The 27,365-nt window shown below is 38.5% G+C and overlaps 1 protein-coding gene across 2 annotated transcripts; it reads left to right on the forward strand.

Moving 5' to 3' along the window:
* The first annotated feature begins 1,650 nt into the window (after positions 1–1,650).
* SEPSECS (Sep (O-phosphoserine) tRNA:Sec (selenocysteine) tRNA synthase) lies at positions 1,651–27,088 on the forward strand. 2 transcript variants are annotated; one of them, XM_075709234.1, is made up of 12 exons: positions 1,651–1,764; positions 3,116–3,270; positions 5,555–5,673; positions 5,761–5,919; positions 8,516–8,669; positions 12,693–12,795; positions 15,049–15,178; positions 15,297–15,388; positions 22,545–22,638; positions 23,095–23,185; positions 25,176–25,478; positions 27,069–27,088. In XM_075709234.1, exons 1-11 carry the CDS (start codon positions 1,651–1,653, stop codon positions 25,438–25,440), a joined length of 1,476 nt encoding a protein of 491 aa, XP_075565349.1. In that variant the 3' UTR covers positions 25,441–25,478; positions 27,069–27,088. The 2 variants fall into 2 exon arrangements, with proteins under 2 accessions (XP_075565349.1, XP_075565348.1); XM_075709233.1 differs by lacking the exon at positions 27,069–27,088 and having other exon boundaries at positions 25,176–25,503.
* The last annotated feature ends 277 nt before the right edge of the window (positions 27,089–27,365 follow it).

Below are 27,365 nucleotides of genomic sequence, written 5' to 3' on the forward strand. Positions count from 1 at the left end.
ATGAAGCAAAATGCACATCACCATCATAGTTATTAGCAAACTATTAATTTTAATTCTGAGTAGCTAATACTCTCAATTAGCCACCTGGATTAAAATTACTAACAATTAAATCATGCAAATAAGTTGGATCATTTTCCTTATGCTAACGCTTTTGTCTCTATCCTTCTAGTCCACAGAGCATATTTTGTCATCTGTTTATAATATAGATCTGAGCACTGTGCCGAAACATTGGAGTGGGAAAAACAGGAGGCAAAAAAAAGGGAATGCATGCACAATCGTGCGCTTTTAGCTTTAGTTGAGCGCCCTCTTGTGATGCTTTAAAATAAAGAACAAGATGAATCGCTGCTCAGTATTTCCGAACAGCAACACGACTCATCATAACAATGCAGGTGCAGCATGACAATTCAACTTGCAAAGCTCTTTTCTGTTCAAAAGGACTAAGAAACTGTTTTAATGATAGTCCGAGCCAACAATTCAAACAGGTGTGTAAGATTACTCAGAATGCCTGACAGATCCTAATCAGGTTAATTAAACCTACAGAAGCAGGACGGTCACTATGTACTTTTCACGTTAGTTAGCCGTCTGGGCTTAAAACTGTAAACCAGAAGAATCAGATAAGACTTCATAAACAAATTCAGTTGACCAGGTACAGGCTGGTTAAAACTCAACATTGGAACAAATGCACTGTGTACTTAATGCACCTCTTCAGTTTTTGCAGTTGCCACTGTTTATTTTAGGAAGGCTAATGGCAATCTGCCAGCCCCAGGGCCTGCCCGAGCGCAAAGGACAGCGGAGGCAGCCGGGCGCTCAAGTGCCCCCAGGAGCCCCCGTGCTCCGGGTCAGCTTCTGCTTGCTGAGGCTTCGCTGGCAGTTCCTCGTACAGGTGCAATGCCTGTCCCAGATTTCCTACCTGGGACAACCGTATTTTCCCAAAATGGTATGAAAAGAAAGCGAATTAGATCCCTCCTAGTAGTGTGTCTACCTGTAATGCAGTACGTTCGCTGCCTCCACAGCCCGGGCGGGTAGGCCGGCCTGCAGCTGCCCCAGGCGAGTTTGCCGTCACTCGCTGCGGACGGTCACGCAGCCTCTGCCCACAGAAACGCTGTGAGGAGCAAAAGGCTCTCACCCTGACAGGAACCCTGAGGAGACTTACGGGGCTGTTCTCAACAGCCTCATGCTAAACTTCGGGGCGGGGGGGGGAGGGCAAAAAACCAACCCAGGAACGGGTTCTTCGCAGACAAGAAGCCTAGCTTCTGGTGGGCTTCCCCACCTCACGGAGGGACCACCCCGGGAGGGGAAAATGGAGGCCTCTCCCACAGCAGCTCCGGACGAAGGCCGCCGCGGGCCCGCGCCCGCCTCTGTACCTCCAGCAGGGGAGGGCCCTGCGCTGCACCCAGACGCCGCGGCCTCCCGCCGACCGCCCCGCAGGGGACTGCCCTGAGCGCGGCCGCCGGCGGCGGAGCGGGCCCGGCCCAGCCGCCGTCAGGGGAGGGGCCCCGGCGCTCCTCGCGGCGCATGCGCGCTGCCTCCGCGGCTCGCCGGCGGGCTCTGGCTGGCTCGAGGGGGGCCCGCTCGGCGGCCGAAGCCGGGGCCGGGGCCGGAGCGGGAGCGGGAGCCGCCGCCGCCCGCCCCTCCCTCCCTCCCTCGGCCATGAATGCGGAGAACTTCGGCTCCAGCGAGCGGCTGGTGACAGCGGCCTACGTGCGCCAGGGGGCGCAGGGCCGCCGCGCGCACGAGCTGCGCCTGCGGTCGCTGCTGGAGCAGGTAACCGGGGCCGGGCCCGGGCCCCCCGCCCGGCTCCGGGGCCCTGGAGCCGGGGAAGGCAGCGCTGAGCCGCCCGCGGGCGTGGGCCCGGCCCGGGGCCCCGCGAGGGAGCCGCCCACGCCTCTTCCACGGCCGGAGCGACCCCGCACAGCCCCGGGAGAGGCGGGCCGCTGTGCCCCGGCCGCTCCCGCGGCGGTTCTCTGTCCCGCCTCGGCAGGGCCAGGGCGCTGCCGCGGCGCCGGGCGCAGGCCGGGCGCAGGCCGGGCGCAGGCCGGGCACAGGCCGGGAGAGCTCGGCTCGCTTCGCCGTGGCGGCGGAGACCTCGCGGAGCCCCGAAATGAAAGGCCACGTTTGGGAGCAAAACCGGCTGCCTCTGGCTGGGCGCTTGCTGAGAAAGGCCCAGCACACAGTTAAACAATTTCTTTGCAACAGTGAGATGCTAACGTAACTGTTGCATGAGGTAAAAAATGATACTCGTGCCAAAACAACATAATTGTCTGCAACGTGCAGAAGTCATTACCAATGATTAGTCAAATGTTTCAGTTCTTGAGCGTCCTTAGTCACATCATCCGCTGGTTCAAACTTAACTTTCATACCACACTTTGGAAGTGAATTAGTTTTACTGAGTTCGTTTTACTATTATTGGGACACATGGAAAAAAGAAAAGCCTCTGAACTGTAGGGGTGCTGTAGTAATGCTCTGTGGATTTATGGGTACCCTTCCTCTCAGAATCTTTTGTGCAGTTTGTAAAGATGAGTGCAGTTCTTGCTGCAGTAAAGAACACAAGAAAGAGCATGTCTCTGGTTGCAGGTTTTGACACGTTATATTCTGTAAGTGGTTTCCTGACCGATTAGATAACAACTAGAAAGGAAAATCTGCAGATAGGAAGATGTGTTACAAGTGAAACTATATTTCCCTTCTGCTCATAATTAATATTTTTGGTTCTGTAATGTCCAGTTATCTCCTTTTCATCCAGTTTTCTCTGTTGAATTTCATAGTAGTAGATTCATGTCTAGAGAATACATCAAATAATCTAGTCTTTTAGGGAGTAATTAACACGTATGTGCTCTAGTGGTTTTGTGTGTACCTTAAAGAACACTTGAAAAATACCCTAACTGTTTTGATGTAAGGATATGCTAATCTAATTGCACTTAATATAGGGAAAAAGCACTATTTAACTTTTCTCTGAATACAGGTTCTTTACATTAGATAATATAAAGCAGCATAATGAAAATACAAACTGCCGTTCAGTGTGGTCAAGAAGGGTAGCATTAATCAAACAAGTTGCATAAAGTTTTGCCCATTTTTAACTTCCAGGTTTCCCAGTTACCTTTATATTATTATTATTAAGGGAAAATGTCCTGAAGAGGGATGGGAGGAAAGCACCATTGAACTGTTTCTTCATGAACTCGCTATAATGGATAGCAATAACTTTCTGGGCAACTGCGGTGTGGGTGAGAGGGAAGGAAGAGTGGCGTCAGGACTCGTTGCCCGAAGGCATTACAGGTACAAATTATTGACAATTTGAATTATTCAGATTTATTATTAATGCTTTCAAATGGCATATTTTATTGTGCCTTGTTATCTGAGACCTTGATAGCATTTGAGAAAAATTATATAACGTGATATTGAATTGATAAAACTTTCTGTATTGAATTTTCATTAATAACTCATTGGAAAGTCTTGAATGAAACAAAATGTTTTGTCAGGGTTACATCCTGTATGCTGAACTGGTAGAAGCTGAAGACTTTGAGTTGACTGAATGCAAGGGAAGCAGAGATCTTTCTGTTTTAAAATAATCCATGCGCTACTTGCCTTTTTTAACACTGTCTAGTTTTTTTTATCTGCATATGATTAAAAACTGCTGCACCTTGTAGCTGTAAAGTACCAAACATTCCTAGTGAACAGCTATTTGTATTCTGTTATATTCATTAATATCTTCATAATATGATTAGTTGATATGCACATGAAAACCCAGTTCCTCTATAATAGATTTTTTTATGAAGTAAGGAGATCTATAAAGATGAGATGAGCTTTTGATAGCTTGTAGCCCTTCTGACACTTGATGGGTACGTTGGATGCTATAATTCTAGAGGCTCTGCGTTAGTTTCTTTATGAATATACTTTTTTTTGCATGGAGTTCTGTGCTGAGTACCGTGGTGTGATGTTTTAGCTAACAGGAATGAAATAAAGTGAAATTTCCTGGAATGTTTCTCCTTGAAAGATTAAACAAAAGCATATTAGAGACCAGAAATTTATTAAGCTTTATCATATGGAAGTTGAATTATTTAGACTTAATGGCTTTCATAAGCCCTACAGTACCATGAAAAATTAATGAAGCAAGCTGGTAATACATCAGTTTGGCTTTTTTGTTTTCTGTACTGCTCTCTAGTCTAGGATATGTGTGGTGAGGGAGGTAGAGGGTCACACGGGCAATAGTATCTGAGGAGGTATTGCTTTTTGACAATGCTGGAGAAAGCACACCCAGCTTCTGGCCAGAGAGAGCCTGCGCTGGCATTTAGCTACTGTTGGTCTGATGCAGCTCTGTCACCTGGCATCTCGCCTTCACCTGTGAGTGTCAGCAATAGCAAGGAAAGGCGTAGAGGGATCCTCCACTTCACTTATTTCTGCAATAAGCTTTACAGATAACTTTGGGAGTGATGGAGGTGCCAGTAGGTGGTTCTCACACTGCCTTTCCTTTCAGCTTAATAAATTCTAAGGGTCGGTCTTAGGGCAGATTGCTCCGTAGGAAGGAGTACATATGTGCAGAAAAGAAGTAGTATTAATATGAGAAAGCGATTAAGAACATAGCAGCAGGAACGAGGGAAGAAAATATTTTTGATGGGGTGAGGATTACGTGCAAGTTTCAATTAATTACCAAGCTATTGATTTCAACCTATAGCTTGAAATGGGGAAAAAATCTAAGCTGTAAAGCTATGCTCCAAGAAGTTCTGAATTGCATACACTCATCAGACTGCATTTTACTCTATTCCCAAGACAAAAACAGAATTAAAGCCATAAATAGATGTGTATTGTTACTACCTTACTTGAACAGCTGCTGCATTTCAGCCATGGGTAAAGTTAGTTCTGTAAGCTTATATTTTAGACACGATTTCAGGATCCTTCACTCCTGAAAGGTGCTAAATAATATTCAACATTTATAAACACAGTTTACGAACAAAATTTATAAACAGAATGCAGAGAGAGATAGTATTGCAGGATACATAATATTCAACAGTAGAATGAGGTAGATGAAGTGAAGATGTAGAAAAAGATGGGAAAAGTGATACATTAACCTAACTGTCTTTCAGGACGTTTTGTCACAGTATACATTATTTCTTTGCCCTGTGGAGATGAAGCATTTGTCAGGGGAGTATCTGTATAATACCACTAAGCCTATGGTGTGCTACACTAGGCAGCGGATTTTTGTTTTCCAGAGAGTTGTGTGAACATGTCAGTATTTATAATGCTAATTCAACAGACAGCAAGAAGTGCTGAGGTGCTCTTAAAAGGAAGCCTGCCAGACGCTAAAGGTGTTGTTACTATGGGTCTTCTCAAAGTTTTTACTTGCATACTGGAGCATTGTTAATCTACTGTTAAAAAAATAAAAATGACAATTTCATATGATTATAAGTAGTTTGTTGGAATGGAACTGATTATGGCAGATATTGATGTTGCATTGGATACAGCATTTTCCACAATTGTTTGTCAAATTCTCTTCAGTCAGCAAGAATTATTGTTTTGGGATGTGAAAAAAACTTGATGTATGTTTTCAACCTTTCTTGTTTAGGTTGATCCATGGAATTGGAAGGTCAGGTGATATTTCTGCAGTCCAGCCTAAAGCTGCAGGGTCTAGCCTTTTGAACAAACTTACTAATTCAGTAGTTCTGGATATTATAAAGCTGGCTGGTAGGTGTAAATCTGAAAATATCTTTCATTTGTGGGGGCATTTCATGGATTCTTCACGTTCATTTCTGACTGGCTTTTTATGTGCAGGTGTCCGGACAGTGACCAATTGCTTTGTGGTTCCTATGGCAACTGGCATGAGTCTAACTCTGTGTTTTTTAACATTGCGGCACAAGAGACCAAAGGCAAAATATATTATCTGGCCACGTATAGACCAGAAATCTTGCTTTAAATCAATGATAACTGCAGGTAAGAAGGAGCTTACTGATTACACAGTGTGTTCTAACAGATACAAAACTTCATCTAGCAGAGTGATCAACTCATATGCTCACAGTAAGATCCAGAAAAGGCCTAATGCATAGTATTTCTAAGTGCTTTATTTGTACGCTCCTGATTTCTAACATGCAATCACACGTATGAGTTGTCTTCCTAATACCTTGTAAAATATAGGCATATGCCGAGGTACAGAGGTATAGGAAGTAGTCAAGACAGAACACAATACTAAGGAAGTTAAGGTTCACTCTTGGAGCTAGATGCCTAATTTGCTGTCCTGAGAATTATGTAAAACCAAGGTTCAAATCTCTCTTTTTAGATTTATGCAACAAGCATGTGTGTCCTAGGAACTGTGATCAGAAGGTGACAAGCTGTCTGATTTGTACATTCTTTTCTTTTAGAACATGGGAAGTGTTAGCTGCCCTATTTTTTTTTAATCTTGCAGTGTCACTCAGCTTACTCAGGAAATGAGTTTGGTGCCTTTCTTAGTTCAAACCTTAATTTCTCTCAAATGGAGTTCCTTCTTTACCAGTCTATAAGTAAGTTAAGGGTAGAAGTCTGTCCCTGCACTGCAGCTCTCCCCTCCTGCAGACAGATGCACGGGATCAAGGAAAGGGCAAGTAAGGAACACCATAGTTTTCCAGGTCAGTGCACATACCTGCAGGTGGTGGCATAGATTCTGGTCCTAGTTCCTAGGATGCATTTATTTTTTGCATAAAAGAATCATTAGATAAAAATGACTAAACAATTGGAAGCAGGGACTGGATTCTGTCCAGGTAAGATGCAGAGGTGTTTAAAAGAAATCAGATCAGAACAAATAGAACATGTATATAAGAAAAGTGGGAATGCTTTTGAATATTATGCTCAATTTAGAACATCAAGCTAAGGACATTATGTTTATAATGGAGAAGCTTGTGAGGAAATATAATTGATCTGTTAATTTTTTTTAACAGTTAAGACAACTATCACAGAATTAATTAAAAGAATTATCAACTAAAAATAAGAGAGAAGCAGGTATCACATATCTTTTAAATGCAATCTCTGTCTTTGAGATCACTAATTGAAAACCAGACTAGGGCTAACAATGCAAATAAATCATTCAAGTCTGAGTTCTTCTGTAGAGTTTGAGCCTTACATGTCAGTGTTAAGGCATGGTGTTGAGCCACAAAGGAAAAATTCACATAGCTGCTGCCATGTTACACTGCTTTGGAAATAACCCTTTCCCTTCCCTGTCCCCCACCCCCCGTTCTCCTTTACTTCCATTCAGTAAACTGAACATCTCTGTTTTTGAAGAAAGTAATACTCGCTTCCGCTAGCAGGATGTTGCTGCCATGCCACACCTGTTTGGGGAAGGGAATATATGGTTTCAAGTGTGCTATTCTGTAAACAAAACCTTTCTAATTTATTTATTAGCTAGAAATTTGAGCAACTACCATGACAGGCTTCCCTCTTTAGGAAAGAAGACTCTTTAAGCACTAGGTTAGGCCAACATTGCCTCTGTCTAGCTGAACCTTGAAAAATCTTTGAGGATGGAGATTCCACAAGCTCTCTGGATAGCAGTTCCAGTGCTGTGCTGTCCTCTGAGTGAAAAAAAGCTGTTTCTTGCTGCTTATTCTGAGTGTCTCAAGCCAAAATTTGTTGGTGTTGCCTCTTATTATATCCTACCAAGGAGAGTTTGGCTCTCTTGTCTTTGTAATTCCCTTTCAGATGGTTGCAGGCTGCTGTTAGATGTTTTCCTTAGCCTCTTCAGGCTTGAAAAGTCTAGCTCTTACAGCCTTTCTTTCTAAGCTGTATGTGCTATACCACACCCATCTTGGTAGCCCTCTGATGGACCCTCTCTGGTTTTTCAACATCCCTCCTGAGCAGCCTGTTCCAAAACTTGAAACACTACAACATTTAGAAGAAGGGGATAGCTTTCTTTTTTCAAATATTTCTCATATGTGTCCTTGAGAAACAGCCTTATGAGGTTCAGCTGTTGTACGTCTTAAACACAAACTTAAACTGGAAACTTAAAAAAATAAAATAGAAGACTTGGGAAATAGCTTGGATTTTATGATATGACAAAGTTCACTTTCAAAAATGAGGTCAAACGTGGAAATTTTTATCTTTTAAGAAGTAATTTGGAAATTTATAGATTGAGTTAGGCAGAGGCTTTTGATGAAAGCCAATTCATAATGATCATTATGGCAATGCTACATCTAATGGCATCCTTTTTTAGAGAGGCTGTTATAGTATGCTAATGCTTTATAAGAATGCCACTCAAACTCTTAATTGGGAGGGAAGAGGTTAATCTGTTTTTAAAACAATCTTCAAACCTGTTGCTGTTACATTGAAAGAATGTAAGGTGAGCTTTTGTCTGGAGTCCAGTATTTAACAAGAATATTATCGTAGTTTTTAGCTATATGGGCATTGTACAATAAAACCATTTATGTATCTATTCTTAATCCAAGTCTGAAAGAATCTGATAAAACAACAGAAGCAAGAAGATTTTTCAGATTTATACTGGAACAAAAACCCCACAATTAGTCAGAGATTTGATGATATACATTCAGGCCTTGCTTTCTTTGGTCAGGTTTTGAGCCTGTGGTGATAGAAAATGTGTTAGAAGGCGATGAGCTACGGACAGACATCAACGCAGTGGAGGCTCAAATCAAGGCTCTTGGTGCTGAAAATATTCTTTGTGTGCATTCTACAACGTCTTGCTTTGCTCCAAGGGTACCTGATAGGTAAGTAGTCTTTGTAAGGTGTGTTACTTGTTACTGTAAAAAAAACCAAACACCACCTCCATGTTTTGACTGTCCATCATCCTAAAATTGCTTAATTACTGCCAACAATTCGTGACGATATTTTAATCCCGTTGCTTAAGGAAAATGGCGGGTTGAAACAATGTTCCACTTTCAGAAAAGTGTATTAAAAAAGTGAGAATAATGCAGAAGGTCTTCCTTCTGTCATATAACTGAGGTTAATGATGATCTCTTGTGGTGAAATGAATGTCATTTTGGCAGTGGTTTTCTTATAATTTCATGGTAGCAGTAAAAGGAGACTGTCATAGAAGCATAGTCCAGGAAATATAGTTCCATAGCTAATGCCACATTTTAATATTACTGTTGCCTTTTCTAGTCTTCTGCTCTAGCCAGTGATGAATTTTCCTAGGCTGTTAATACAGGGTTTTTTTTAAAAAAAAAAAAAAAAAAAAAAAGCTACAGCTAAGTTTTAAATCTTTGCTTGAGTCACTTTCCTGTATTCTACTGATGTTTATAGGGCTAATTAAGATATACTGATATAAGGAAACTCTTGGAAGCATCTAGGGCAGATGTACTGTACAAGTATAACATACGATTTACCCTGCTGTAACTTACCTTGGTTTGAACATTGGCTGCCTGATTGCATGATACTACTTCTTAAAATTTCCAGCTGTGAAATCATTAAAAGAAGCTTAAAATACATTGCATTCTTTCCTAGTATTATGTGTCCATATACATAACTTCCGTAGTTGCTACAAAGATGTCATGCAAGCACTAGCTGAAGCTGAGATTGACATTGTGGTTATGGATGGGAAGTAGAGTATCTGAGACATTATTTCAATGTGTAGCTTGGTTACGAAATATTTGAAAAACTTCTCAATCTGAAAATTACATTTTGGAGTAGAGGTGGTTAAAGTACTTGGTATATTGAGTCATTTGTCCAGAATGAGCACCATTGTTACTCGCAAAACCTGCTTTCTCCGTTTGCTTATGAAAATAAGTATCAAGAAGCAAATTCCTCAGGTTTTACAATTGAACAGATATATTTTTATGGGCTTGTATGTAGTCCACTGAAGTACGAGGTATCAGTAAGATGTCTTTTTTTTACATGGTTTTAAATGTAGTGTCTCAGTTGTTCCACTTTAATTGTTTTAATTTATCACAAAATTGAAAAGGCTTATGTTTAGAGTTCCTCTGCAGTGCATGCTTTTTTGTTAATTACTTTATCTGTGAAGTTAGTTGAATATTTGCAAGTGCAGGAAAGAAACATTATTGACTCTGAAACATGGCAAGTAAAGATATGTTTCACTCTGTTTTCCTACCTTTAAAAAAACCCAGTATTTATCATAGGTTAACCCAGTTGCTAGAAGGAAGTTAAAACCATATAATTCTGTCAGAATACTATGAGCATTGCTTGAAGTTGACTTGCAGATTTATTGGCTAACTTAAATCACAGCTATCAAAATTGAATGGTCTGTTTTATAGCTTGGGTAAATGAATCTTTTCCTTATCTGCCTCCTCTTTTTGACATGCGATTGTTTTGTCCTCTGCAACTAAGAGATGAATTATTAGGTAGTGGCACTGTGTTATGATATACCACAGATATAGGAGGATTTGAACGCACTTTCTATTTAAAGGATACTGTCAACTATCGAAGGCCATAGCATTCATCTTCCTACAGGAAGGAAAATCCAGTACAGCATTTCTGGAGGGTACCATTTTAAACGTCTATTTTTAAATATCTTGCATTTGTAAGGCTTTGCTTAGTTGTGGTGGTGATGTTTTAAAATTTTAAGTGGCTTAGGATTGTTAAAAGGTCAGGGTAAGAGTTTTATGCCTGTATACCTATGGCTTTCGTTTGAAGTATTATTTAACTTTATGGGAATAATTCACTAGTGTATAAACCCCCTTCCTCAAGCAGACATCGGTTCTCAGACAGTCTCTTACCTGCTGTTGCTGTGAGTTGTCTCTAAAACTACTGTATTTGAAAGAGAACTAAAGGGAAAAAAAAGTCATCTTCAGTTAGTTTATGTACTTAGCAGAGTTCTGTATCTTGTAACTTTAATTAACATTAGAAGAATGAGCAAAGCTTTCTTTCTATGAACTTTCACAAACCGGAGAGAAAGAATAATTTGGAAAATATTTCTGTAAGTCCTATTTGTGACTTTTAAGAGCTTGAGTAGTAGCCAAACTTGTCATTAATGCTTTATTTTTCTGATATGACTAGCAGCACTTTTAATGGTTCATTTTAAGCCTTGGAAGCAGACAAGTGGTGTGCATAATTGTTTGCTTCCCTTGCATAATCGCATTTTTTTTTCAAACTGTAGCACTCTCATCCTGTATTGTAATTTAGATCTAATTGTTCAATAGAATATTTTTAGGAAAAGTAAAGAGGCTTTTCTGTTTTCAGTACTTGTAGAAGCTAGCTTATTGCTTCTTTAAGTCTCAGGAGGTGAGAAAGGCAAACATACATAGCAGTACACCCTCTGTGTTTCCAGTTTGGTGAAATTCTCTACCTGCACTTGAGAAGAAGCCTGTAAGAGGGGAACTGTTTTCCTTTGAGTCTCTGTGGAAGGTGAGGAATGAGTCGGATTAAGATCAGCAGATCAGAAGGCAGAAACTTTGCCCTGTGTAGTGTTATGTTTCCTCAAGTATTCTGTTAATGTTACATCGTTCAGGATTCAGGATGTTGATAAATGTGAAAAATTATTGGACATGCAGCTCCTGCTGAATATCTTGACTGTAGAAGATCAATACATACATTATACTACTGGTGTTTCCTAATCATTTAATACTTGTGATTTCTTTAGGGATAATACAGTGATGATGATGTTTTCCTGAGGATTGAGGTTTAGAAAATTTAATCTGAGGTTTGCAGCTGAATTTTGCATTACAAAATGACACTAGGCAATGTAATAAAAATAGAATGCAAAGGAATGTCACCTCTTGGGAAATGTTTTCATACTCTGTCACATTTTATATGAATGTCAGTAAATTACAGTGAGAGGCTGTACAGAAGAAGATAGAGTAAAAATGCATTGAAGGTTTAGAGTCTCCAGATTTTTTTTTTCTAAATAATATTACCTTTATCATCACTTTAAATTATTATATATTTAAATTATTATATTCTTTTTCCAAAACAGATTTTATTTCTAAAATATATTCACAAGTTTGGGGGAAATCAAGAGCTTTTTTAAAGAATAGAGCATGATTGGAGTGCTTCAAAAAAGGGTACGAAGTGCATGTATGTTTAAAATGCTGAAGACCCGTACCCAAAATGACCTATGCACCCACAGAAATCCTAGTTTGACTGAGAAATCAATCCAGGCTGAGCTCACTGTGATTTTAGGGATTTCTAAAGGCAAGTGAAGAGTTGTCTTGATTTCTGAGTAAACAGTTGAACAAAGTTTTAACTTGTTGATTTCCACATTCAGAAGTTTTAGGGCTCTCCATTCCTGTGAAGAATATCTTTTCTGTTAATCAGTTTATCTGAAATACGCAAGTGAGATTTCAGCCAAAAGGTTGAAGTATTAGTTCTTTGAAATGAATAGAAGCATGTAAAGACTTGCTGTTATATGATGCTTTTGATTCCCAAAACACACCTTGAAACTTCCATTAGGCCATTTTCAGGTTGAATATTAGAAGAAAAGGGAAAAAAAAGTGTGAATAGCTAAAGTTCTGTTAGTTATCATTAAAGTAGTATAAAAAAATGCTTGTGTCTGAAGCAGAATGATTTGGGATCTTTTTACTGTGTTCTAGACAAAACTTTCAGGAAGCATGAAAAATTTCAGTCCAGGTCAACAATTTGTAGTATATGTAAAAGCTAACAGAATTTTCTTCTTAACCTTTATAGCTTAATGTGACAAGTGCTACCTTGAGGTACTAATCAAAAAAGTTTCTTTTCTCATTCTGACCTCCTTGTAGACTTTCAGCCTTTAATGGTCTGATTTGTAACATGAGTTACAGTTATCAATGCCTCTCTAAATTACAATTTTATGCTCATAGACTGGAGGAACTGGCTGTGATTTGTGCTAATTATGACATTCCCCATATTGTCAACAATGCGTATGGAGTTCAGTCTTCAAAATGTATGCATCTTATCCAGCAGGTAGGAGCTGTATGTTTCAAATTAAAATTTTTTTAACAAGTATAACTAAATCTCTGATTGTAGACAACGCTGGCAGATTTTCTTGGATGTTTCACAGCTTTGAGACTAATCCCCATGCGTGTCTGATATTTGAACAACTTTCTGAGAAAGCAGAGCAGAGGGAAATGGAGCTTAAAATAGTATTTGTTATTTCTGTTATGTGCTTTTTTATGTATTAAACCCAAATTTATTTAGGTTTTGTGTATGTTCAAGTGTCTTTCATAATGGAAGAATGTCCTTAATAAGCTTTCTTAAAATATTTCATAAACTTATTAACTAAAAATAAAATAACGGATCATACTTGAATAGGGATTAAGCCTTCAACAGAATTTGAGTTACAGATGTTCATTTGAAGGTACAAGGTTCTACCACAACACTTTATAGATGTTGCTGCTGTTAAAATATTGTCACAGAGAATGGCTGAGGAAACTGGGTTAGGTTCGATGTTGTGTTCAAAAAAGTCTAATTTCTGTTCCTGTTCAGTTTGAAAACAGGGTTGCTTAATATCTAAGATCAGCCATGAGACCTAGAATTCTTGCATTTTTGCTCATTGCAATATACATCCACCATTTCTTCAACATTTTTCTCTCTGTTGCCCATATCAAAAGAGTAGGGGGATATTTTTTTAACAGGATCCAAGGGATCCTGAACTATTATGATTTTAAAATATGCTGGTGGGTTTTTTTCTAATTAAGAAGACATTATGTTACTAACTGGGCACAGACCAACTTGATACAGATTTATGACGGGAATGTCATGTTGGCGTTTCTAAATCTTGAGAGACTGAAGGAATTTGACAAAACTTGAAGTGATATGTGAAATAGAAAATGGCATATGCTTTATTTGTAATGTACTTGGTACATGGTATTTAACTTGTACAAGTTTAGTGAAGTTCTGACATGAAGGGGACTGTAGAATTGCTGAGTTTTACTGCATGAAATGGATCTAACGGTAATCTTTTCGGACAACAAAGCTACAAATAGAACCGTTACCATGTTGGCTTCTGTGTTTTATCTTGGTTTCTTGATAGGTTGTTTGGGGTTTTGTTTGTTCTTTGGTTATGCAAATGTATACATTTGAGCTCTGATTTGTTTTATATTTATTTGCAAAAATGTATTTCCTGCGATAGAACATGTACTGTCTATGAGGAAGTAGTTATTAATGAGTACTTAGGAATATGTGCATGCTGAGCACAGTGTGAACAGGACTTGCAAGGGTATCACAGGAAAGAGCTTTTGAGACCATTTCATTTGTCATGTTTTTCCTCTGGTGGTCTCCTGTCAATTAAATCAAATGATAGCTGCTGGCATTCATCTTCCCATCAAAAAGCTGACAAATTTGGAGTGCTTCTTCCCGTCTCCTATGCACTAAGCTATTAAAACATAGAACTAACAACTGTGGTTTAGTTGGATCTGCTTTTTTCACTCTTTTTGCCATAGCTATTAACTCTGTTTCTGTTTTTTGGTTTTAATATGTAGTACTTTAATGTGTATGTATTTGAATATACTTTAAAATGTATGTTCTTTAATACAGTTTTCAGGTTCTGTTATGCTGCATACTTTTTAATTGTACAGGTCACAGTAGCATATTAGTCAAATTGAAGATGTACTGCAGAATCTACATTTTTTTCCTTTAAGAATATCTGAGTGGCTAGGTATGAGGACATTTTGTTTTCTGGGAAGTAGGGAAATCTGCTATAGGAAGTTATCTGGATCTTGATTTTGCAAACAGCCTTATAAGAAGGCTGCTGTCACAGCCCACTTGTTTTAATGCAAATTTTTACATGTATCAAGAAAAATCTTCTTTTCTAATGAAGCATTAACCTGTAGCCCTTTACTGTGAGAATCTATGAAATGTTTTGGGTTGTACAGTTTTAACTGGTTTAATTCCCATTAAATTCTAAGGGTTTTCTTTTTGGTTGTTGTTGACAATAAGCTACACTTAGGCTTGCAGGAACTAAAATCAATGTTTTAAATCATAGCAAAATAGGAATTTTCAAGGTACTATGTAAGCAGACAATGGTAATAACTGAGCAATGCTAAGAAAAGGTAATAGTATGATTTTTAATTTTTCATCACAAATACAGTATCTGAGAGAGTTTCAGGAATTATATTTATTTCAGTTACATTGCCATGTAATTACGATGCTATCACGTGTTTCCTTTTTCCTAATGTATGCTGTGGAATTTTTTTTTTTTGTTCCTTTTTGATAAAGGGTGCTCGAGTAGGCAGAATAGATGCTTTTGTTCAGAGCTTGGACAAAAATTTTATGGTTCCAGTAGGTGGTGCTATCATTGCTGGCTTCAATGAGTCCTTCATTCAGGAGATCAGCAAAATGTATCCAGGTAACTAGTTCATAGACTGATTTCATCCATACGAAATAACTGTAGAAAACTTGATTATCAGCTTTCCTTCACATAAAATTTATTTCTGCCAATTTAATCAGTCTGGTTTTTTTTCCAGGAAGAGCATCTGCATCTCCTTCTTTAGATGTCCTCATTACACTTCTGTCTCTAGGTGCCAGTGGCTACAAACAGTTACTGAAAGAGAGAAAGGTGAGCTTTTTGGCAAGCAGCACTTTCTTGAAGTCGGCTGTTAACAAAGTCTTCTTGCAAAACTGCTTTATGTAGTAAGTCTAGTTTCTGTCTAGAAAGCCGTTGAATTTCTTCTGAGCTCACAGCTCTGAATCTGGAAAGGCAGCGTGATACAATTGCTTCTTGGCCAAATGGTGCTTATGAGTAAGCATGATTTCCGTGTTGTTTTCCAAACCAGAAAGCTAAACTGGGCTCCTGTACTACTTGTACAGTAATCATACTTGCTCTAAAGTGTGACTGACAGTAGAACTTTGCCCACAAAAGCCTAATCTAAGAAGTACTGTGCTGTGTTATCATGGTCACACTGTTTCCAGGGCTGAAGCATGAGATCGGACACTTGGAGGTAACCCAGGGGTCTCTGCTCTTCTTCATTTGACCCTATTGTGCCTTTGTGCTACGATAGTGTTTAATTAAATGTTTGTGTACCACATTCTCTGGAGAATCACACACAGCTTCTGGTTAGGTTGTAAATACTGTGCATGGCCACAAAAAGAGAAAAATACTGTCATTTAAAGGTATTCATCTAGATACAGAGGTAGGTTTCTTCTGTGCCTCTCACAGACTGTATGTTTTATGTTGGGTATAACTGCATTGCACAAACATTCAAGTGGTCTAAGGTTGGAACCTGTACATCTTAAGTTATCCTTAATTCTGGACATCCTACGGGCCTGATTTTGCTATCTTTATATATAAACACAGAGGATTCTTTTTGTAGAGGGTTTTAGGTAAGGAAATGCTGTGAATTAAGTACTGTTAATACTTTTAAAGCATGCATGATCTGTTCCATTATTTTATTTAGAAACTTCATTCCGGTTGTTTTCCTGCTGACAGCTTGCTGTTGCCTCTGATTACCTGGCAGGGCAATAGTGCTGGATGCTGTGACTTGTTTCTAGCTGCTTGCAAAGGCATCCAGAAATTCTGTACTGGAACTGATATCCCATAGGAATAGCTTCCATAGAAAACCAAACCAGCTTAGTGGCCTTACAATGACTAAGAAGTGGTCTGTGCAACTAAAGTGAAAACATGGCTTATGAAACACTGGAAGCAGTTACCACTTTTGTTACTGTTGCAATACAGTTTCTACCATTTTGTTCTGGACTGTTGTACGTATCGCCATGCATGGTTTGTGTCTTCATTAAAAGCAAATTGTGGTTTTTTCCCCCTTCACTCTCCTCTCCAAAAGAATCTCAAGTGAATTTATCATGTCTTCTGCAAAGCTGATTTTCATGTTAGATTTACACAGTAGCAGATAAATAATAGGCAGTATAAATATTCTCCAAGTCATAAATAATAATTATTTCATAAATAAAATGTCTTAATTTTTAATAAGCTGTATATTTTTAATCATGTCATTTTCTTGGAAGTAGAATTCCAAAGTGAATAAAGCATTATATTTTTACAACTTCAGGTCTTTTAATTTCAAATGTGAATATACTCTATAAACACAGCCTCATATATGGCATGAATATGTTTCTTTTATTGGATTTGCTATAGAAATAGAAACCTTTTTTTGCTTAAATCTGTTTGTTCCTGAATTGTAAAAATGTAATAGTGATGGTTTATTGCCTGTGCTCTGTGAAAGCAGAGGCAGAGCTGTTAGGCTCCCAGCAGGAGCTATTTATAGCTTGACATTGAGTACTCCTTTTTATATCGGTGCAGCTACACCTACTCGCACAAAAAGTCAGCTATAAAAAACTTCAAGCATTTTTTTTTCCTTTCTGTTTTTACCTTACCCTTATTCATATGGGTGTTACTTCAGGTTATTTGAGCTCAAGCCAGAAAGACCAGATTACTGAGAAGAGATTAATCTCACACAACCAAAGAAAGAAATAGGCGGCCCAGTTCGTGTTTTAGGAGAGGAGCATGTACATGGAGTGGGATTTTCTGACAAGCTGTCAGTCATGGCATGTGCAATTGTCCAAGAGTATGAGATTATATGTTATGATATGATGGAGTAAAATGGTGCAATGGATCTGAGGACAGAAAAGCAAGGGAGTAACACACACATGCTGTCCAAGTATCTGAATAAAGGTGGCCATATATGAAAGCCTAATAAGGAATGTTTTCGACAGTTGTATTTAGCCTTGATGTTTCCAGAGAAAGGATGGAAGAAGACCACCAACAGTAATGTTTTCTCACTTGTTCTAAATTTTCAGTATTCCTTTTTATATGTTTATGTGGTGTTCAGAACAGTGGTTTTCTGATCTTAGTAGGGGATTCTATGTCCTTTTGTAATGCAGATAATGACAGCTGACCCATAGTCAAATTTGTTAATATCTTTGCTTTTAAAGAACCCATAATATTATGTAAAGGTTATGTTTTTGTAGCGACTCCTTTGATTTCCTCAGTACAGGTTATGTTGTGTCCGATATTCTGCATGGCCAGGTCTTAAAACTCTCTATTTTCCTGTATATATTTGTGTGTCTGAACCAGGCCACATGTAACAAATATAGTGGTTACACTGTGTACATAAACCGTAGACTTCACTTGTCACCTCAGAATCGATGGAGAGCAAGGACCCTGCATTCAGGGTTTACATTCAGGATCCTACATATCAGGTTTAATTATTTTCCAGTGTGGTCCATTTAATCCATTCAACTAATTATTATACTGGTATTATTGAGGAGGTGATGACTTCATTTTGTTTTCAGCAGTTATGGATTTCCTCATGAGACGTTCCTTAACAATTTAATGAGCAAGATAATTCTGATTTTCTTAAATGTATTTCTGTGTTACTTGGGACGTGATGGAGCTCTTTATATCTGTATCCATCTGTCTGTATACTTTCGAAGAGTGATTAACTGCAGTCATTTTTATGTCCTTATGGAGTATGTATCTAAAATATTTAAAATCACACCGAGTGGGAGGAAATTGTTTGGGTTTTGCAGTAAAATTCAGTAAAATACTGGGTTTACATTTCATGGTTTATCATTGATGTCATTATTCTGATAGGAATAAATTATTTGTACAGTTCAGCGTGAGTTTATATTGCTGCTCTACTTATGATTGAATTTAAGAATAAGAAAAAAGCCATGTAATATCCAATGCTGGATATTAAAAATGTAAAAAAACCAAATATCCTTGCAACAAGACAGACGTTTGTGGTTTTGGTTTGGGTTTTTTTGTCTAGCCAGTTTGCTACACTGTAGTTTGTCAAATGTGTGGGAATATTGCAGGATTTTCGTCATGCGAAATATGTGGAACCATATTCAAATTTTAGAGTGGCTGGAGGCACGATAGTTTAACTGAATGTAATCATTATGTTAAATGGTGTTGTGTAGTTAAACAAATGCCAAGTATGAATGGAAGCTTCAAAAAGGCCTACATACTCAAAGCATGTATTGGAGAGGTATGGCCCAGAAGAAGCCTGATCGCAAGGTCTTGCGAGTGCTGAAGAGAAGATGTGTTGATCGGTGTTGTTAAGACCTTCTAAAAAAATATGTGTGATGATTTTCAGTGTTAGTGTTACCATATCAGGTTGGCAGACTTACTGGGCAGTTTATGTTAGATTCCTTTTACATGCTGTAAAGATTTAAAGGTTCTATAATTAATTTCATATTTTTAAAACTTTCCAGTATATTGTAAGTTCAGAACAAAATTCTTGGTCTTGCAATGCAAGAGAATCTATATGTGAGGGTATGTGGTATATGTGGGTATCACACACATACACGTACATTTTCTGTCATGTTTGGCTGCATTTCAAGAAAGTTAGCCTTCTACTGGGGCTCTCTCGGGCAGGTACTAACAGGTCTCCACGCTCAGCACTGCAACCTCTCTTTGTCTGCATGAAACAGTGTGCCAAGCTGTCTGGTCGGATCACAGGTCAGATGCAGCTAGTCAGTCTAATACGCAAAGCAGAAGAGAAGCTATGATGGCTGCATTATAAACAACTGCTGCTGCAAAGTAATTTAAGATGGGACCAGACCAGTCTCAGGTACAGCGTATGAGAGTTGGCCGTCTGTATCCAGTGCAGAAAGGTTGTAAACTTACTATTCTGCAGTGTCTTCTTCAGCGCCATAAACAGCTACATGGCTGTTCTCTGAGGACAACTCATCTTTTCAGATGAGAGTGAAACAGGCAGGAAGGCAGAGTGTTGCAGACTCAGAGCGTAAGCGAGCTGGGTGGTTAGAACCAGCTAGGATAGTTTCAACCACGCACAAAAGGTTTTCTGGCCTTCATCAGTTGTCGCTCTGTCACCTGATATGGGACTAATGGCATATTTAGTACCCCCACTGTCTGCTTTTTCTCTGGAGTCACTGGCTTTTTCCTTACTTGTTTCCCTCTAGTTATTTTCATTTGGAAGAATAACAGTGCCTATCACAATGGAGCAACAAATGAAGAGTCACCCATATTAGTGTAGGTTCTGTTAAAAAATAGTTTTATAATGTAAATACAGTATGATTCAAATATTTTTAATAATTATTACAAAACTTCTTGAAAATATTTTCATATACCTATGTGGAAGTAGGCCATTTTGTCCAAATAATTGAGTCATTGGGCACATTTGATGCATACACCATTGTTGACTTGTTCTTTGTATTTTTTGAGGTGTTTTATTGTTTTAAGTACTAGAAAGATCAGAAGAAGTGCAAGACATTTTCACATAGTTTAGCATTTACGTCACTAGCCTGGTGAGGTTTTGTGATAAGTTTCTAAGGGGAAAGAGTGAATTAAATAATGAAACTTAACTGGCATTTAGTGCTTGGGTTGTTCAGTGCAACTTTATCGTAATAGTTAGCTTCATTGGAGAAAACTTGAGTGCCTACCACAGAAAATCAATTATGTAAGAGCTCATTTGTATATAATTGCTTAGGGTGCTTATAAATTTTCCACATAACAGAAATATTTTATAATAGAGGTTGGTTATAGATTTGACCTCACAAAAATATTGCTTTTTTTCCTTTTTTTGGAAAGGCCATTAATCTGTTTTGCATCAAACAACTTAACTTGTGAAACTATAAAATATCTAGAGGGCTTCCAATGGAAAGATGCAAAATAGTGTTGTTCATAAAATTCTTACAGGAAGTTTTGAATTCGTGCTCAGGTAGCGTCAGTCAAACTGATGAAAATACATACTTTCCATTCTCCCTTGTTTTAACAAATTCCGATGTATGTAAATGTTCATCTAATAACTTAGGAATTTAATCTGAATTTAATACATTTAAACAGTGGGTAACTGGTTATACCAACTTGCAGTCCTTTCAGTAATAAATACTGTAAGAAGTGCAGTAGAGAATTCCCTAGGTACAACACGCAAAAATTAATTACTTGGGAATTTGTTCCTGTTCCAGTACAGGTTTTTCTCAGTACCAATTTCACCAATAATATCTCCATAGTGTGTATATTTCTAATACTTTGCTTCAGTTGTAGAAGTAAATAGCCAGCAGAGGGAGCACAAATTAATGTATGATTTGGATTCCCCAAAAATACTAATAAAATCACTAATACGTTGGTGATGCTTATTGTGGAAAGCAAATAACAAATGAGTAATGTGCTTATATCCACTGAGGGACCAGAAGGAAGGTAAAAGTGTCTGAACTTCTGAAAGGTAAATGTTTTTCAACTTCTGTGAGTGAACTGTAAATAAACTCCGATGAATTGAAACTATAAAATCACTTGATTTACAAATGCCTCTGCAAAATAAGAATGATTTTTCACAAATATCCAGTTCTAATAATTAACCATAGATGCCTCCCAAACTTTTTGTTGTTTTTCCACGTATTACAGAAGCTTTATGCTCTTGTTGATAGTTCAATCAGTAGCCTAATTCATTTAGTAACATGGTACTTTTTCCTCTCTGGCTGAATTCATTCTATGGTATTAGGAGGAACAGGTCAGGAGCTGTGTTCATTTGGTCACTCATGAAGTGAGACTGGGTTGGCTGCAGTGGCTCAAGAAAAGCAGCCGTAACATTCTTCTTTCTTAGCTCGTGCAAAGCGCATTTGGTTTCATAAGACCTTTGGGAGATTCTGCTCAAAAACATAATTTTGATCACGAGCTATAATTTGTATCTGTCAGAGTGCACAGGTCAGAAAAGGATAGTGGTCTGCAAACAGAAGAGGCAACTCTATTTAAAGAATGAAAAATCACTTGTCAGATCCAGAAATTGATGAGGATGCTTAAACAGGCAGTCACATTGAAGCGGATGAGCAGCACAGTCTTCATGGCCAGAAAGAGAAAGAATCTGGTGTTTTGAGCTGATACGTGAAGAGGAAGATATTAAACTGAGGAATACCATGAGCAATTATCGTAGATTACTACTGGGGAAGAGGAAGGAAGTAAAATAGGGATGAAGTAAGAGAAGCAGCCTTTTATGTGCAGCGTGACTTGTATCTGAGCCAAAACATTTATGAATCTCAGTTTTATGACACTTTCACAATAAAGGTGCAGTCTGGTTAAGTGATAGCAGAAATTCAGATATCTCTATTCTTTTAGTAGGTTTGAACAGGAGGGGTTGGTCCTGAGAAGAGGACTGGCTACACAATAGAGCTGAGTATTCAGGAGCATATATATTGTGTGAAAAAATACATTCAAGTAGTGTACTTGTAGCCTTCTCCTTAAGAGACTGTATTGCCAGTCTCATACAGAAAAAAAAGTCTGTGCACTAGTGGTAATTGTGATTGTGTGATATATGGTAATAAAATGCACAACTTCTAGTCTGGAATGTATTAATAGAGAGAAAACAAAGCAGGGAGCGATTTGCCGTAATATGACCGTCTGTGACGGTAACAGTTCATTCTCTGTGGCTCAGGGTGCTAGGGTGGGGGGAAGCTCTTGCAGGAGTGGGGTGAGACCTCCTGTGCAGTGAGAATCTCTTCAAGATTTTACCTCTCTGGGCTTCAGAGCCACTGAGAGAATGACTGACATCGCAAGTATATATATTAGAGCAGATAGGGAGCTTCATACCAGCTTGAGGGGGAAGAAGAGCGTTCAGGAAATGGAGCTGTTCCGTTATAGAATGATTTCAGAGAATTGTCTGGTCCACTTACTTGGTACACATGAAAAGAGGATCGGATGGGCACCTGTAGGATATAATGGAGACTTAACAGTTTTGTGAAATAGGTACTATTTACTCCATTTGATAGCTAATAACAAAAATATTGCATCTTTTTTCCAGGAGATGTTTTGCTATCTTTCAAGTGAGTTGAAGAAGCTGGCAGATATCCACAATGAGAGACTGTTAGACACACCACATAATCCTATTTCCTTAGGTAATTGTTGGTTTTTACCTTTTAAAAAAAAAATTCTTGTAATCAAGGCAGGCAGAAGATGGTAGCATGTAGTAATACTTTATAAATAAGTAGACTTAAAAATAAATTAGGGTATAATTATTTTACCCATCATCTTATAGTGCTGTAAAAGAGAATATGGAATTCCTACTCAAGATATTTGTTCTAGCAAAAAATTCTGCTGAACACCGAAGTAATATTGCCTACCTGTGCAGAATCTCTGCCTTACATACAGTCTAACCAACGAAGTAATCTATGACAGCTTGTGGAAAAATTAAAAATGATGAAATGTAGTATTCTTATTTCTTTTTGCCTTTGTATCTAAATACAAATATTTGGGTAGGTTTTTATTGCTGGAAAACAGCTTGTCCTCTGTGGTGGTTCTTTGGAGAAAAAGAAGTTTTGTAGTAGTTTTAACCTGACCTTTTGTTACTTTAGCCATGTCACTGAAGAATCTAGATGAAAATAATGATGCTGCTGTTACCCAGCTTGGATCTATGCTTTTCACAAGACAAGTTTCTGGAGCAAGGTGAGGATGCTATGAATTTGAAAAATTTGGGGGGTTGTATTAGCATATATTTTATGAAATCCCATAATATTTGTTTTGTAGCAACTGTCTCATGGCTACAGATTACAGTCTGACAATAACAAGTCAGGAGTAATACACATTTCTTCATCACTGTTACCTACTAATAATGTTGACCTGCCTGAGTTAGCAATGAGGCCCTCTTAGCTTTGGTAGGCTAAATAGATAATCTGTGCCCATGTAATTTAGTGTCATTTTTCCCTAGTACCCTTTGGTTTCATTTAGTATCCAGCTGTTGCCTGATCTTATGGTTAAGTTGTAAGCTACTTATGGAAGATCTTTGTTTTGTTTATTGCAGCACAAATATGGTTGTGCTGGATGTCAGAGGAGTAATGTTTTAATACCCTACATAGCTTTTTGTCATATGGAAGAAAATCTTGCTTTCTGGAACGAATTGTGTTTAAAAAAATTTAAAAATTTAAAAACTTTAAAAATCTACAACCTGAGCCAGTCTGAGTTGAATTTATTCTTAGAGGCACTGTATGTGGAAATGCAAGCCAAATAATTTTTAATTATTTTGGTTTAAACCTTATAGAAGAAGAGAATGATTTAAAATTTGTTTTGGCAGGTTTCCTTAATATGAATATTACTGCTGCCATGCTAACTTCTGCCATAGACTTAATGTCATTTTTTTGTAGCAGAGCTGAATGTTTCCACATCAGAAGGTATGCTTCATTAGCTTGGATTATTCCACTTCCTGCACAGATGAATGGCAGTAAATCTGTATGTACTGTAGTTAGATGCTCTTTTTAATATGCCTGTCCTAACCTTGGCTTGTCCTGCAATTTCAGCCATCTTTGGCTGAAATGATTCAAGATGTCCAATTTTTGAAAAGTTAAAACTCTCCAATTCTTTGCTTGATACAAAGGTTTCAGGTTTTTCCTTTTTTTATATAAGCGAGTCATTCTTTTGTAGTCTATACACTGTCTGACCTGGCATTTCAACAGATTTTAAACGTTATGCTTGTGCTGAATGTCAGTGGTAGGAATAAGCAACTTCCTACTTCACTAGCGTACCAGCTTTTGCATAACCTGTGGTCTGAGCACTTGGACAGAGGATCTGCTAATCTTAGTGGTATTTGCCTGAACACAATGTCTTTTATGAACTGCAGGGAATGTCTCTATAGGGGTAGTAAATTCTTATCAATTGATTGGTGTTAACTGCTTGTGTAGGCTTTAACTACAGCCACAAGGCAAGTTGTTCCTTTAACAAGTAAGGATGTGGATTAGGGTCTTGATTTATCAGGAATGGATATGTACTGAAAGTGCCGAGAAATAGGGTGTAATAGGTAGAGGTGCTTAGTATGAGGAAGAGAAAAGCGGTGGCAAAAAGTATGCACTACAAGGTGGGAATGAATATGAGGTTAACATCATACGATGGGGGAAAAGGGAGATGCAGGAGAGAGGAATGGATGGGAGGGAGTTGGGATCCTGAGCCCTCTGAATCACTTGAACCCAGACATTTTGGACTGCAGTACGCTATGCCAAGCAGATGTCTGTACTAAGGCTGCTGTCAATATGGTGACCTGGGGAGCTCCGGGTCAGCAGGTTGCCTAAGGAGGGGTGAACAGGCCCGGGTCAGACAGTTAGGGCTTGTTACGGAATAGGAGAGTTTGCTGCAGACGTCTTTTTTTCCCCCACACTGGGGAGCTCATAAACACTGGTAATGAAGACCTTACTAATTTAACTGAAGAGGGGGAGGGACGTATGCATATGCAGACAGACTCGAGCTAACTCGGGATCTGCTACCACTGCCACTCAGTGATGCTTGGGCACTAACTTGGAGAATGCCCGATCTAAGCCTGCTTACATTAATTTGTTTAGAGTTAGCAGATATTACGCTGTATAGGAACTTGTGTAAATGTGTTCATCACAGGGTACCGCATGAAATATCCAAGGCATCTTTAACTGAATCACAATTTTGTTTGTTTCAGGGTTGTTCCCTGCGGGTCTGTACAAACAGTGAATAACTACACTTTTAAAGGCTTTATGTCACATGCAAATGACTATCCCTGTGCTTACCTCAATGCTGCCTCAGCAATTGGAATTAAAAAGCAAGATGTAGATGTATTCCTAAAAAGACTTGACAAGTGTTTGAAGACTACTAGCAAAGAAGCGAAGAAAGAAAAAAGTGTAAATGAAATAAGTAATTCTAATACAGGCACAGAACAACTTGAAGACCAGAAGATACAGATTTAGTAACACAGGAAGATACGGTTTTGTTTGAAGCATGTCAGGTTTGTATTGGGTTAGCGTTGTGAATCTGCAGTGGAGAAAATTTATTCCTGATCTGAAAACAACAACAAAAAAAACTTGGGTGAAATTCAGCATTAAAGAAAGTAGGTGATATCTCTCCAAGACGGAGGGCCAGACACAAATATGCACTTAATATCTGCCAAGTTTTAGATTCTTAAAGACCTTGAGCTGGCCTTTGAGTCTGTGGGTGACAGTTTGGACTGGTGTTCAGCAAATCACAGAATGCTTATTCACATATTCTTGATTACCAAGATTTTCTGTGGCAGTGATTGAATTCCTTCCTAGGTATAGACCATCCAGCAAGAAATGTTTCACTGCTCTCAAGATATCTCTTGTTTCTCATCAGCATACGTGCCACTTTTCATTTCTTTTCAGAGATTTATGTAAGTGTTGGGATAGCCCTTACTAAATACAATGTTAAAACTGCACGAGGAAATGATAGAGCTGGAGTAGTAGTATTTTCAGGTGTTGCCACCTCTCGAGAACTCCCTCGAACAAAGCAGCTCTCAGTGGCAAAGAACCACCTAGAATACCTCATATCCTGTCAGTACTCAGCTCTTGGAAACATTTGCATAGTTCAGCAACCCAAAGGAATTTTAACAATGAAAGCAAGGGGTTGTGGAGTGGAGAGGTACAGTCATCTTTTCTTTTTTTTTTTTTTTTTTTTTTTTTCATCTTTGATAGGGTGATCAGGTCAGAGACCCACTGAAAAGGAGGAATGCCTTGTGGGATTAATACAGCAGTTCCAAGAGCCAGTGAGACCTGAGGGTATTTTGGCGGTTTTAGTCCATTGTTGTTAAAATTTATAGACTTCCATTTCTGAAGTGTCTCTTGCCATTGGCACTGTTGCTTCTGTGTCTGTGTGCAGTTGCTGATTTGAATTCATTAAGCAAACAATAGATTCAGAGTCTGTTCCTGAAACAAAGGTTCCGTATCACCGGAGTGACAGTGCTGTAGGTTGCAAAGCTTTTATTTAATTATTCTTAAATGCAATTACTACATTGTATGTAGTTTTTATGTCATTTACTGTTCAAAGTGAGCTTAATGTTCAAAGACATTTTCTTTGTCTGTCTGTAATGTAGTAATACTTGGGACACCACAATTAATGAGTTCTAAATGTCAGGAAGTATTCTAGCTACTTTGTTTGGTGGTATCTGAGACATGTATCCTTCAGAGCCCTCTGTAAATTGCTTAATCGAAATAGTGGTGCTTTTGAAAGGATTGTCTATCAGCACGTTCAAATGAATTGATACAAGAGGTGACGTTAATATGCGGAAGTTAACAGTATGCTAATCATCATGAAGGTGCTCTCAGTGAGGTCCATTGTATCTTAAGCTTAAATTGAACTGCTGCTTCTACATTGTTATTGCTACAGTTACACATTAGATTGATTAAAACTTGTGAAGGTATCACTCCCCGGACTACAGTCACAGTTGTTATTTGCTGTACAAACACATCCTAGGAGAAATGTAATATAACTTGACCACTGAGTCCTTGTGGCTATAAGGAGATGTAAATTTCTTTTCTTTTTCTCTCTCTCTCTCTTTTTTTTTTTTTTTTTTTTAATTCAGAGCATGCTATACCTCAGTCTTTCCAAGTCAGTAAAGTTCTTCCACAAGCTTGGGAGCCAAGACTTTGCAGCTCACAGCCTCAGTATTCAGTATATTGGAGCAGCCAGTGAAAACCACAAGGCCTTAGTGATACCTTTCTTCCTGGTTTTTGATATTGCTGTTCTGTGCATAAATGAGTATAAATTATTGATTTAGATGACTAGTCACATAATGCAAACATTAGAACTATTGTTATGAGAGTTTAGGGAGGTGTATGGTAGCAGCTAAAATAAGCATTTGGTGAATAATATCCTGAAA

The sequence above is a fragment of the Pelecanus crispus genome, chromosome 4 (genome assembly GCF_030463565.1).
Source record: "Pelecanus crispus isolate bPelCri1 chromosome 4, bPelCri1.pri, whole genome shotgun sequence".
NCBI lineage: Eukaryota > Metazoa > Chordata > Aves > Pelecaniformes > Pelecanidae > Pelecanus > Pelecanus crispus.